The sequence below is a fragment of the Molothrus aeneus genome, chromosome 16, assembly GCF_037042795.1.
Source record: "Molothrus aeneus isolate 106 chromosome 16, BPBGC_Maene_1.0, whole genome shotgun sequence".
In the NCBI taxonomy this organism is placed as follows: Eukaryota; Metazoa; Chordata; class Aves; order Passeriformes; family Icteridae; genus Molothrus; species Molothrus aeneus.
This window is the reverse complement of record NC_089661.1, coordinates 2091925-2105793: the sequence shown is the minus strand read 5'-3', so window position 1 is coordinate 2105793 and position 13869 is coordinate 2091925. Positions and strand designations below refer to the sequence as shown.

General features: G+C 43.5%; 1 protein-coding gene across 4 annotated transcripts in view; it reads right to left on the bottom strand.

Moving 5' to 3' along the window:
- The window catches only part of CLUAP1 (clusterin associated protein 1), a 63193-nt gene extending 56696 nt beyond the window's left edge, over positions 1-6497 (bottom strand). For 2 of the 4 annotated variants that reach the window (XM_066560806.1, XM_066560807.1), the window contains exons 1-3: positions 6410-6497; positions 5850-5961; positions 4590-4674 (exon numbers count right to left, since the gene is read on the bottom strand). In XM_066560806.1, the coding sequence (XP_066416903.1) occupies positions 4590-4674; positions 5850-5961; positions 6410-6431 (219 nt within the window). In that variant the 5' untranslated portion in view covers positions 6432-6497. Of the gene's footprint in view, positions 1-4589; positions 4675-5849; positions 6327-6409 lie in introns of those variants that run through there. The other 2 variants (XM_066560804.1, XM_066560805.1) reach the window with 2 other exon arrangements.
- Positions 6498-13869: the final 7372 nt, after the last annotated feature.

The following is a 13869-nucleotide window of genomic DNA, read 5'->3' as shown; positions in this document are numbered from 1 at the left end:
TCATAATACTGGCATTTCTAGAAGAAATTTTTCAGAAAGCTGTGCTCTTTCTGCATGTCAGAACATTTGCAGAAAAACCCTCAAACTATCATCATTTCTTCCCTGAATAAAGATCAGCAAAACCCCTATGCACCATTTCAATTCAAATTAAGTTTAAGTGGAAAGTAAGTGCTGCCCAGATCTTGTGATGATGCTGCAGAGAGGTAAATTTCACCCTTAATGAGTTGCAAGAATGAGATCAGTTATCCTAATTTAACTGTCTTCTCTTCCAGCAGCACCTTCCAAATGTTTTATTGCTTCTCTCCATTTTTTTCCCTGCTATGATATTAGTGATTTTATTCCCTTGCCTTCCATCTCTGAAGGGTACAGACAGAACAATAAGGAAAAAAATACAAAAAATTCTAATATTATCTTTTTGTGCTTCAAAGTAATAAAGGGGGAAAATTACTGTCTGTCAGAGAAAGGACACAAATGTTGTTCTTGAAATTCCTGGTAAGTTTATATTATAATGAATAGCCTCAAGGAGCCAACCACAAATTTCAGATTAAACTTTGAGGAAGTCTTTGTGGTGGCATAACAAAACAAGGAGGCAAAAAAAAAACAACTAATCACCATCTGTGGATCCAAAAACGTAGCTTAAAAATGACACATGAAGCACAAAAGTGACTTAACATCTGCTTTTCGGTGTATTTTTAAGATGAAACTTCTGCTGAAATGCTTCTCCTTTGGGAATGGTGCAGCAGATAGAGCCTATCCATGAGTCACTGGTGGTATTACACAGCTTTGGTTTCACAGTGCTCCTGGAAGGAATTCACATTTCCTCAGGCTCTGACAGAGCAGGATCTTCAAGCTGGGGGAAGACACTCAGGCATTACAATATTTGGTACAATACCATTATAAGCTCCCTGTGAAACTAAAGAGAAAGCACCACACTTCAAACCATGGATTTGGCTCCAGCTTTGCCAAAGAAACAAAGCAAATGGATGCTGGCCCATGCTTATCCAGGCGTATTTTGTCAAGACTTTTGACTTTAAAATAAGTTTTTAATTCCCAATAAATATTTTCCTCTAGCCTCTTTCATCCCAAAATCTCAACCTAGCAGAGGAAATGACTCTTTGTGTCTGTCTGCAGAGACAGTGCCCAGGGAATGGCTGGAGCTGTGTTAGGAGAAGGTCAGGCTGCAGCTCAGGAAAAGCTCCTTCCCCCAGAGGGTGGTGGGGCACTGAACAGGCTCCCCAGGGGATGGGCACAGCCCCAAGGCTGCCAGAGCTCAAGGTTCCAACTCAGGATCTTCTGTGATTCCTGAAAATTGAAGCCCAAACTTCCAGAACAGCCTCCTGGTGTTGTGCACCTGAGGCAAGGGAATACGAGACTCACAGTACAAAAAATCCCAAATTGTTTTTGAAATGCTGGTCTCAGAATGATCTCAAATGAGCCAAGACAAAGTGAAAAGCCAGGTAAGTTCACCTCCATTCCCTTGCAGTAGAAGCAATCTAAAAAATTAATTGCAGAAACAGCAAGTATTCCATTATAGGAGAAGTGGTCATTAAATTGACAGACTCTGTTAAACATCCCCTATCCAAAGGGGACTGATGCACTAAATTATAAAAGATGTTGTTAGAGACAGAAGTTCTATTTTCAGCTTCATTCACCCTCAAGAGAGTAAAATCAATGTCTAGTAAGAGGAAAAAAATGTTTTTCATTCAAAGGCTACTTAAAAAGAGAAAAAAAGCACAGACAAGTATATATATTTTTCAGACTGGCACAATGATACTGTGGAGTCAAGAAGACAACTTCATGTTTGGAAAGTCACCTCCACCACTTCATCTTTGAGACACCTATTTGATTTGCTGTTTTATTATATAACACTTTTAGTTTTACAGAACTATTAGAAACCACAGCTGTTTATTCTGAAGATCAGATGGTTAAAATGCACCAAAAATATAAATATTCAGTAAGAACAGCAGCCACAGCCAGAAAATTTGCTTAACTTCACAATCTGCTTTATTAATATCATGAAGCCAAATTTTCTGTAATCTCTGACTCTTGCAAAAGGTTTTGTGCCCTTAGGTTGCTGAGTTTGTTTTCGTGAATGAATTTCTACGAGATGAACTCATTAGAGGCTTTTTGTTGCACTCTGCCTCAAATTTGGATCCAGGTGGGTTTAGGCAGGAGCCAGGTATTGAGCCCCACTGATCAGGGCAGCTCTAGGGGGGGAATTGATTAAAAACCCACCTAAGGCAACCTTGCAGGCACTTCAGAACTTTGGGGTGTGGGCACTTTTGGTAAGTTCTCAAACTGCCAGGAACACAGAGCAGCAGTTAATTAGTGTGGAAAATTAACACCTCCTCAGTGCTTGTTCAGTAAAGCAGAGCAAAGCTCCAGCTCCATTCCCTGGTGATGGATCTGTCCTGCCATTCTCTTCTGAGACAATTCTGTCTCCATCACATCTCCCATCTGCCCACGGATGCATAAAGCCATTAACTCCTGGGGAAGATAATTGTGGACTGCATGGACAGTGAATGATTAAGGAAATATCTACAAGCTTCTCTCATGCTGAAAATGCTGAAAACCTACAATAATCCTCACACTAACTTGTAATATTAACTGAGAATAAGTACAGGATGACTAAAGTAATTTCCATTAATTTCATTTTCTGAATCATATTATGTAATTCTTCAAAACCCCTGGGATTTCTGACATGAAATCAGCTATTGAAAAGCATCATATTATTTCTGCTTCCAGACTTGTGCTTGGAGGGGGAAACCCTCCAAAACAAAACAGACCTGTTCATCTTAAGATGCTCCAAGGCTCAAAAGTACATTCTCATATGTACAGGAATGTACCCTGCTCTGAACATGGAAAAATTAAGAGAATTTATGGTGCTAACTATTCACAAATGACAAGAGAAATATTGTTAAAATGACATTTTAATATGTTTTAAGATTTTTTAAAAAAGTATTGCAATTCAGCTTTGGTATAAGGATAAAAATTTCCATTGCTTCCAGATCCAACTGCAGCCCCAGGAAGGTCTTTTCACATAATGAAGAGTGTTAATCTAAGTGTGTGATAACATCAAAGGCTCCCACTGCTTCCAAATAACATTAAGTTTATGAAGGACAATGCTATTTTATTCCAATAGACTAAAAAATTTGATGGCCCAATCCAAATATGCTCATGCATAAAAAAATTGATCTGAGAAAAACCCACATGCCCTGATCTATGGGAAATCTCATACAACCAATACATGATTCTATATCATCATGAAAACACCAGAAATTATCATAATTGAAGCACAGAAAAGAATCAGGCATCCAAAGTTAGCAATAACCAAGGTGGGATCTCTTCTAAAACAATTTAAATGGTTTAAAAACATTTCCCATCTACAGCTGTGTCTTCCACTGTTGCCTTTCATAAATTAGGAGAGATAAGGATGAACATTGGTTTAGATCCCAATTTAGATCCCAATATTCTATTTAGATCCCAGTATCATATTTAGATCCCAGTGAATATTGGAATGAATATTGATTTAGATCCCAATTTAGATCCCAATATTGTATTTAGATCACAAATTATATTTAGATCCCAGTGAATACTGGAATGAACATTGGTTTAGATCCCAATATTGTATTTAGATCCCAGTGAATATTGGAATGAATATTGGTTTAGATCCCAATTTAGATCCCAGTATCATATTTAGATCCCAGTGAATACTGGAATGAATATTGGTTTAGATCCCAATTTAGATCCCAATATCATATTTAGATCCCAGTGAATACTGGAATGAATAATGGTTTCTATCCCAGTTTAGATCCTAATATTGTATTTAGATCACAGTATCATATTTAGATCCCAGTGAATGTTGGAATGAACATTGGTTTAGATCCCAATATTGTATTTAGATCCCAATATCATATTTAGATCCCAGTGAATACTGGAATGAATATTGGCTTCTATCCCAGTTTAGATCCTAATATTGTATTTAGATCCCAGTATCATATTTAGATCCCAGTGATCATTGGAATGAATATTGGTTTAGATCCCAATTTAGATCCCAGTATCATATTCAGATCCAAGTGAATACTGGAATGAATATTGGTTTAGATCCCAATTTAGATCCCAGTATCATATTCAGATCCAAGTGAATACTGGAATGAACATTGGCTTCTATCCCAGTTTAGATCTCAATATTGTATTTAGATCCCAATATCATATTTAGATCCCAGCTCTGCAGAGAGAAGTACAGAATGTCAGTAACAGCCTGCCCTGGCCTCTTCAAATTTCCAGCATCACAGGACACAGGATCACAGAATTGTGGAATGGTTTGGGTTGGAAGGGACCTTAAAGCTCATCCAGATCCCCCCCTGCCATGAGCAGGGACAGCTGCCACCATCCCAGGCTGCTCCAAGCCCTGTCCAGCCTGGTCTTGGACACTTGCAGGGATAAAGCAGCAGCAGAATGCAGCACAAACTCAGCCACCCTTTGCAGGGAAGCTCTGTGGGGTTAAGAGAAAGCTCTAAATCTGCCATGGAACCAGGATTTCAGATTTTCAGGGTTTCAGCCCGAGCACAGCTCCTGGGCACACTCACCATGAACTGAGCCACAGCTTTAATGAAGAAAACCCGGTCCTGCTCTGTCTCCACATCCCCAGGAATGTCACTCTGAGGTTCATACCTGTGCAAACAACAGCTGAAGATCAGAACAAGGTTCTGGCAACATCTGTGAGACAAAAATCAAACTCAAAGTAAGCACAGACTGGAGAATAAATGTGTAAATAAATTCCTGCTGCAGCCTGGGGCACGCAGAGCTGGATGCACACGGGGGGTTTGTACAAACTGCAGGAGCTGTAAAAGCTGACACACTGCACAAGTTCAGAGCCAGACATCATTTCAAACATCCTCCCTTCACAAGTGAAGGAAATTTATGGAAAAGCAAACTGAAATCTGTGAAATGCTTAAAAAAACATCAGTGAGATGCAGAAACTTCTAGAAGTGGCCAGGCTGCAGGGAAGGACAAAAGGAAATTCAGTGATTTGGACCCTCAGTGTGACAGCAGCATTTGAAAGATTATTTAGGCAACTTAATCCAAGTAGTTCTGAATGGTTGTGAGTATATCCCTATTTCATTACAACTGCAAGAGTATTCAGCAAATTTCTAACAACTTAATGGATATTAATTATTAATCCAGGCCAAAAAATAGCAATCAGGAAAACTGGTCAATGTTGGTTTCAATTATAGTGTTCTACCTTATAATCTTAAAAAACCTCTTAATTTTACATTTAAAACCTCTTAATTTTACATTTAATCAGGAGAGAGAAGATAATGTATAATTCAAATAACACTTCAGGATCCAGAAATATTTAACCAAAGTCTGTTAATGGGTTAAGTGGGTGTAAAACTGCAGCTGGGCAGTAGAAGATTAGAACCAAAGCATTTTATTTCTTTTAAACACGTGGATGCAGGACAATACCAGGCTGAACAACAAGGCAAGAACTGGCTGGGTTTTGGTGAATTTCCCACAACAGATCACCCTGTTTGGATAAAAGGTCAGACATGGACAGGATGGCTGAGGAATTTGGAGAATATGTGAGAGAGATTAAGGCTACTTTTAAATGAGTGTGCTCATAGTCAGGGTGAAACCTCTGGCAGCCACTAGGTTTGCTACTCCAGACTGTGTCATTAAGCCAAAATTCTGCAAACCATCACATTTCACTCTGGTATTTAGAAGAGCAGAGCTCAAAGAATGATTAAATACCCCTGACTTCCCTCATTTCACAGCACACCATCAGTTCCCAAGCACACTCCCCACATCTCAGCATCAGCCCAACATTTGTTGGCCTCATCACCAACCTTTTCACCAGCCACAGCAGCACTTCTGACACAAGCATGAAGTTTGGGGTGTGGAAATTCTCCATGGATATCAGTCGAGGATACCCCAGCGCCCTCATCATCTCAGTAAAATCTGAAAAATGAGGAAGAGCAGGGATTTCTTCTTTTATAGCCAATAAGGGCTTTGCCAAGATTGCCATCTCCCACAGAGTGCTGCTTAGTTACCATGCCATACAAGTACTGTTAAAAAAATTAAACCTCAATAATTAATAGAAATCCTATCATTTAAACAGAAAACACGCCCAAGTGAAAACAGGCGTTTCTAAGGAGATTCCCGGAGCTGGAACAAGGCAGACACAGCCTCTCCCTGCACACACAGCGTTCAATTTGTTCCCTACGGGCGGGGAAATCCCGCCCTGCAGGGCTGCGCCACCCCCGGCAGCGGGGACCCCTCCCCGGCAGGGACCGGCGGGCTCAGCCCCGCATCCCCCTCAGCTCCGTGTGCGGCCCAGCGGAGCAGCGGAGCCCCCCGGGAGGCCCAGCCGGGGGTGCCGCGTCCCGCCCGGCCCGGCCGCGCTCACTGCGGAGATCGCGGAACGACATCGCCGGGAGCCGCGGCCGCCGCCGCTCTGAGGCAACGCGCTGCGGGCGCTACGGCGGCGCGGCGAGGCCAAACCTCGCGGGAAGCGAAGCGTGCGGCGGGCAGGACACCGAATCACGGCATGGCGGGATAAACTGAGGGCAAGAGCGCGCTGAGATCAGCGAGGCAACCCGCGAGCCATCGCCACCGTGGCAACCACACCAGAGCACTAAGAGCCATGTCCATCGCCACCGTGGCAGCCACACCAGAGCACTAAGAGCCATGTCCATTGCCACCGTGGCAACCACACCAGAGCACTAAGAGCCATGTCCATCGCCACCGTGGCAGCCACACCAGAGCACTAAGAGCCATGTCCATCGCCACCGTGGCAGCCACACCAGAGCACTGAGGGCCATGTCCAGGCCTTCCTCAAACACCTCCCGCCACAGCGAATCCACCACACGCGTGGGCAGCGCATTCTAGTATCAGCCTTTCAGGGAAGAAATTCTTCTTAGTGTCCAACCTAAACCTCACCTGGCGCACTTAAGACTGTGTCTTTTTGTCCTGTCCCTTGTTCCTTGGAAGCAGAGCCAGTGTGAAAACCACCAATCACTTGGTTTTAAAATTTTCAAAGTTTAATAGTAATAAAAGGGTCATAAAAATAGTAATACAATTAGAGTAATAATAATTTGGACAATTTGAATTAGGACAATATGAGACAATAAAGACAAAGAGATGTCCGAGTACCTTTTGTGGGCAGCACAGGCCTGAAAAAGGACCCACGTTAACAGAGGATTAACCCTTAAAAACAACAGCCTGTTGCACAGCCATACACCTCATACATGATGCATAAATTCCATTCAAATACAGGATTCTGTCTGGTCATCATCAACTTCTTCCTCTGAATCCTAACAGCGCCTTCGAAACGGGAAGAAGTTTGTTTCTTCTGATAAGAGAGCAATAAATTCTTTTTCTCTGAAAGATTCAGGTGTCCTGTGGCTGCTACCTCGCTGCAAGTCCTTTCTTTAAAAAAAATCCTACATAGCACAGTTTGTATTTTAACATTTTTTATAACCTAAAACTGTATTTAACACACTACTTAAGAGAATTAATGCAGCATTACTTTCTAACTCAACACATATAATATTCATTTTAATATTTGCAAAAAGCCAATCATAAAATTGAGGGAACTGGGGGACTCAGCCTGGAGAAGAGGAGGCTCAGAGAGGATGTCCTCACTCTCCTCAACAGCATGGCAGGAGATGGAGCCAGGGGGGTCGGGCTCTGCTTCCAGGGAATGAGGGACAGGACAAGAAGGCAAAGTTTTAAATGTGCCAAGAGAGGTTTTAGTCATATTTAAGGAGGAATTTCTTCCCATAAAGGGTGATGAGATATTAGAATGGGGTACTCATGTGTGTGGATGTGTGGGGTGGATTCACTGTGGCAGGAGGTGTTCAAGTGTCACCCTGGTTTTTTAAGATTTTCTAAGCCTTCTTAGAAGGTGTTGACATTCTTGTAGCGAACTTTCTCACACACTTTCTGTAAATAACTGATTGGTTTGCATTCCTTTATGGAGGAGGAGAAATTTGATGGACTGTTGGTTTGTCCAGTGTCGTTGGAGAGGTGGCACTGTCACTGTTGGAAAACTATAAATGTTGGAGTCAGAAATTAAACTTCCCTTTTCTCTTCACCTTGAGAGCAGCGGTGTGCACTTGTGTTCTTTCATGTCCTATAGTGACATTCAAGCTAAGCCTGGGTGTGACACTCAGGGCTCTCATGTGGTTGCCTTGGTAGGGCTGGGTCCCAGGTTGGACTCAATGGTCTCACAGGGCTCTTGTACCGCAATTGATTCCATGATTCTGTGACATTACAGCCTTTGGGGACAGCGTGGTGGCTGCTGAGTGTCCCCAGCCCATTGCCATGCCCAGAGGCCAGGCAGAAGTGACATAACCCACAGCAGTTTCCATGTTGATCACCAAGGAGGAGCAGTGTGAGGTTCCTGTGCTGACACTGGTGATGTCCCATGGACCAAGGAATGGCAGCTGTGACCACAAATCTCTGCATTAACACTGGATGGAGCAGCCACAGCTCTTCCTCAGAGTCATCTGTACCTCAGGGTGGATTGAGCTGAAAATCATCGACATGTCAGGCTCATCTGTGCATGTCTGAGGACATTTTGCAGAGCAGTTCCCAGTTTTTCACTTCAAACTGCCCAAGCTTAGAAGACAGACAGACATGGACTCTGTAGTGAGCAATGCTCATGCACATGATTGAAAAAGCAATCAAAAGCAAGGGAAGAGCAATAAATCCTGAAAGAATAAATAATGACCTGAAATAGTTACATTAGAAAATAGGAGATGTGTTTAGAGACTAGGTTTCTTATGCCATAAATCCATGAGACAGTAAACCTTGAATAATTCACCAATTCAAGAAGGTGTCAGCAATCCCACTTCTTCAGGGGGATTAAAGAAGGAAGGAACCATTCCCCTGCTCTGCTCTGAGTTACACTCACTGATGATGAAATATGTGGGGGAAAGCCAAAGCTGTAAAATCAGTAAAATAAATTCCACAGCTGAGGTAAACACTACACTGAGACACTAAGTAAATATCATTAATATTTATACATTAATGTTAGGCAGCACAAAGGTGCTGCTGGAGGTGGGGTGGCTTTGAACTGAGCAGGGACCCAGCGAGGAGCAGCCTCTCTGGTGGGAGCTCAGACATTTATCCACTAGGGATTAACTTTTCTCCCTGCCCACTCCCATTTCCAGCAACCAAACCTGAAGGAAAATGCACCTGTACTTATTCCCTAGGACATGAGCTCACCTCCATGGAAACATCTCCCCATCCCACAGCCCACACTTGAGGATCTGGGGTTTTTTCTCCTGTTCATCAGTACAAAAGTGGAAATTTTCTTGGAAAGGAAGGGAAACTGGTGATTTTGGTGCAGGTTTTGGTGGCAATGGGCAAGCCATCAGCTGGGGCTGCAGGCATTGAGTACAGACCCTGTCAGGTTCTCAACATATGAATAATCATCTCTACTCATCTTTCCCTCTGTTGGCCCTTTCAGCCATCAGCCATTGTGTTGTAGATGAAATGGTGGTTGGGCTTGTTGGTTTTTGGGGTATTTTTTAGTTGGTTGATTTTTTGGGATTTTTTTATTTGGTTTTTTTTTCTGCTTTGTTTTTTTGATTGTTTGGTTTGGTTTTTTTTTTTGTTTGTTTTTTTGTTGTTGGTTTTTTTTGTTGTTGTTGTTGGTTTTTTTTCAATATTCGTATTTTCATTCTTCATGTTCTACTCTTCTTTTTCCTGAGGTTTTGTTAGCAGAACTTGGCACTAAAGCTTCTATCACATATTTTAAACTCAAATCCTCACATCCTTGTGTTAGGTCCACCTGGCAGATGGACCTAAGTCACTTTTTCCCCCTCTGGTAAGAAGTAATTAGGCTTTGTGAGGAGCTGCTGCTTCATGAGATTCCCATGGGGATCAGGCTCACCTGGACCACACTCACCAAGGGTCAGGGTGTGATTTCACAGCTTTGGCTTTCCCCAGGATATTTGTATTTGTCATAAACACCGAGGGCTGGAGCCCCTCTGCTTTTGTCCTGGTTGGGGCATAAATGGCAGTTGAAAACATGATCAGGGAGAACACAAATGATTTTTAACCTCGTTTCTCCAATGTTTTTTAAATTAGAAATTAAAAAAAAAATCAAATGAACGGACATTCTTCAGATCCTTCAAGCACAAAAATCAGAAAGAACTCATTTGTGCCTGGTCTCTTGGGGGAAAAATGGGTAGAAAGTTCTCAGGCTTCTTTTGCATCCCAGAAAAATGCTCCTGTGAAGCTGCTGTACACTTCAATGTACTCTAAGTCACCTTCCACGTACTGCAGGAAAAAAAATTAAATTAATGTGATCATGATGGTGGTGAAAAACCAACCCATTTCTGCTGGGTTGTTTCCCAACCTACCTGCCAGACAAGGTTTTAGCTTTACAAATTGCTTGAAAGACTGGGAAGGCAATCTGCCAGGTTGTTTGCTCAGAGAAGATCTGGTGCAAAAAATAACTCCAAAATCAGGCAGGGTAGGAAGTGATGAGGTTTTCATTTGGCTGGTTCATGGAATTGTGCAGACACTTCATGCTCAGCTTTTTGTATCCACTTTTGCCTTTTATTTCCAAGTTGGGCACTAATTTTTGCTCTTCCAATCAGAGCCTCCTTTATTTCCCATCTGGGACATTAATTTTCACCTAAATTCTGTTTTCATGCCTGGGCTGCTGCCTTATCCACAGATCTGAGGTTTCTGTGTGCTGCTGGGGGCTGGCTCAGCCTTCTTGAAGACTTCTTGGCCTTTGAAGAGCTTCATGAGCAAACTCCTTCCTTCCCACTTTATTTAACATGAGCCTCATCCCTCCCTTTCCCAGGAGAGGGAAAGTGGCCAGGGAATGGCTGGGGGAATCGAGCTGCTCTTTGTGATGGGGAGCCTGGGGAAATCTGAAGGTCTGAGGAAGGGAAATATGCAGGAATGTCACGTTGGCTGTAATTACAGTGCAGAGCAGCTCTCCCTGCTAATGGGCTGGCATTAGAGGAGAGCTGGGTGCCCAGGATAAGCTGAAGCCCATGGATCAAACACCAGGGGTAATAAATCAACAGCTGCCCTTTGGTGGCTCAGCAGATGAGCAGGAGAAGCTGCTTAGGATGGAAAACCACCCCCAAACAAGGAGATTTCCAAATCCATCTCCATCTGTGTCTGACAGGTCAGGAGAGGAGATTGGCTTTTCATTTATATTCAGTGAAAAACAAAATTAAATGAAAACAAAATTACACAGCCACCCTCCATGAGCTGCCTCCAAAGCAAAGTGCCATTTGACCCACTCAAAGGCAGCACTAAGTGCTGATTTCCCAAAGTCTGCCTGATTGCTGGAGTCCAGTTTCAGATGGCCCAGCACAGCTTGGTTTAAATCCAGCCCAGCCCTCCCAGTGAGCCTGGGAGCTGCAAGTCCAGCTCATCCTCACCACAAGGCACAGGGGACCCAAAAATCCTTGTTTTCTCATCAAATATCCCGGCTTGGAAGAGCCCCATAATGACCATGAGATGCTTTGGTGTGTTTTTCACCAACATTTTGGGTTTTGGATTACCTGGAGAAAAAGGCACAGAGAGCAACCAGCCAGGGTGACAAGGACAAAGAAAGGTTTGGAAGGTCACAGTCACCCAATTTTACCCCTTTTGATAAGGATCACCCAGAAAAACACTGCCCATGGATGAGGAAACACATCCCTGCTCAGCAAAAGGGTGAAATGAACCCTCCTGGGCCTCCTCTTCCCCAGGCTCCAAACTTGCCACAACCTCCTTATTTAACTCATTGCAGCCACAGAATCATTAGGGCTGGAAAAGCCCTCCAAGATCACTGAGTCCTGTGGTAATCACAAACCCTCTGAACAGAGACACTGCTCTCTCCAGGATTTTCCTGGAGAGCTGTGAGAAAGCTCAGAGAAAGAATTAATTATTATCTCAATCTCTGCACCTGGCAGCCAATCTCTGTTTGTCAGAGATGTTTACAAGAAAGAGTTGTCCCTTCTTGACCAATAAGTGAGAGAAGATTCTTACAGGCCAATCAGGTCTTAGGCCCACCATTGTTTCTATAAGAACTGTGGATTTCTAATAATAAAATGTCTTTTCATGCCTTCTGATGATGGAGTCTCTGTGTCACCTTTGCTGTCCCCAATACCCCTTTGGTGATAATTGGTGACCCCTTTGGTGACAGTCCAACCATTCCCCAGCACTGCCAAGGCCACCACTAACCCATGTCCCCAAGGGCAACATCCACTGCATGAAAATGTCTGGGCTTGAGTACAAAATTCCAGAGGATTTTTCCCAAAAGTGAAGTATTTTATATAATACTTATATTTATAATAATAATAATAATAATAATAATAATAATAATAATAATAATAATAATAATAATAATAATAATAATAATTATTATTATTAATATTAATATAATAATTATAATTATATTATAATATAATTATATAATATATTGATATATTAATATAATAATAATAATAATAATAATAATAATAATAATAATAATAATAATAATAATAATAATAATAATGAAATAGTATTATATATTAGTGTAGTCAGCATTTGAACACTGCCATCAAAACTAGGGACACAAATGAGTGGAAATGAGAGCTCTTCCAGGATTATCCCAAATATTCCTGCCCTGTGGAGGTGCTGCCTTTGCCTGGTTTTCCCCCCTGTCTGAGGGGGGCTCTCAGGGGCAGCTGGAATCTTGGATAAACAGCCCTTGGGCTGGGCCAGTCTGGGAATTTTGTGTTCCTGTGCTGGCAGAATCTGTGATCTCAGCAGCAGAATCAAGTGTTGCTCAGTTCAAAGGTGAGGGGAGCTGGTTTGTGTTCAAAACTCCTGAAAATAGGATGGAGACAGGAAAGGTTGGGAGTGGAAGTGCTGGAGAAGCTTTGGGCTGGGGATGTGAGTGGGAGAGGGTGGGAGCTCACAGGGCTGGCAGATGTGAAACCATGGCCTGCAGGCAGTGGGGTGGTGCCCAGGCAGGGCATGGCACTGCTGAGCCCTCCTGTGGAACCCCAGCTCCCAGCAGAGCCAAAGGGACCCCTGAATCCACCTTCATCTCCTGTGGAACCCCAGCTCCCAGCAGAGCCAAAGGGACCCCTGAATCCACCTCATCTCCTGTGGAACCCCAGCTCCCAGCAGAGCCAAAGGGACCCCTGAATCCACCTCATCTCCTGTGGAACCCCAGCTCCCAGCAGAGCCAAAGGGGTCCCTGAATCCACCTCATCTCCTGCAGGAACCCCAGCTCCCAGCAGAGCCAAAGGGGTCCCTGAATCCACCTCATCTCCTGCAGGAACCCCAGCTCCCAGCAGAGCCAAAGGGGTCCCTGAATCCAGCTCATCTCCCGCAGGAAGCCCAGCCAGAGCAGCCAGGCACAGGGACAGGGACAGGGAAGTGACACAGGGCCGCTCCTGACCTGGCAATAACCCCCTCCCTGGAACCTCCTTTTCCTGGTGCAAAACTGCTCTCAGCTGTGGATTGAGCCCTGGGGAAGCCATTCCTTCAGGATGAACCCAGCCCCACTCCTGCAGCTCCCTGTGCCTCAGCTTTGTCACCTGCTGGAGGGAGACCCAATGCCAGCACTGTGGCACTGCAGTTCTTATGGGATTGGAGGAATTATGGTCCCCCCTCAGGTAGGAAATGAGGATCTCGGGCTCCCTGGGCAGGAGATAGATTTTCTGTGCAGGCTGGGTGCCTTCATCAGTGGTTAAGCTGTTGGACAATGCGTGGTGACAGCAGAAAAACAGCCCTGATGAGGATGTCTGGGCATCTTTATGAGCAGAGTTGACATATTCAGCCAGAAATCTCTCTTGACTTGACCTCCAGAAAATACATCACACTGCCAGCAAACCCAGGAGCCAGCCTGAG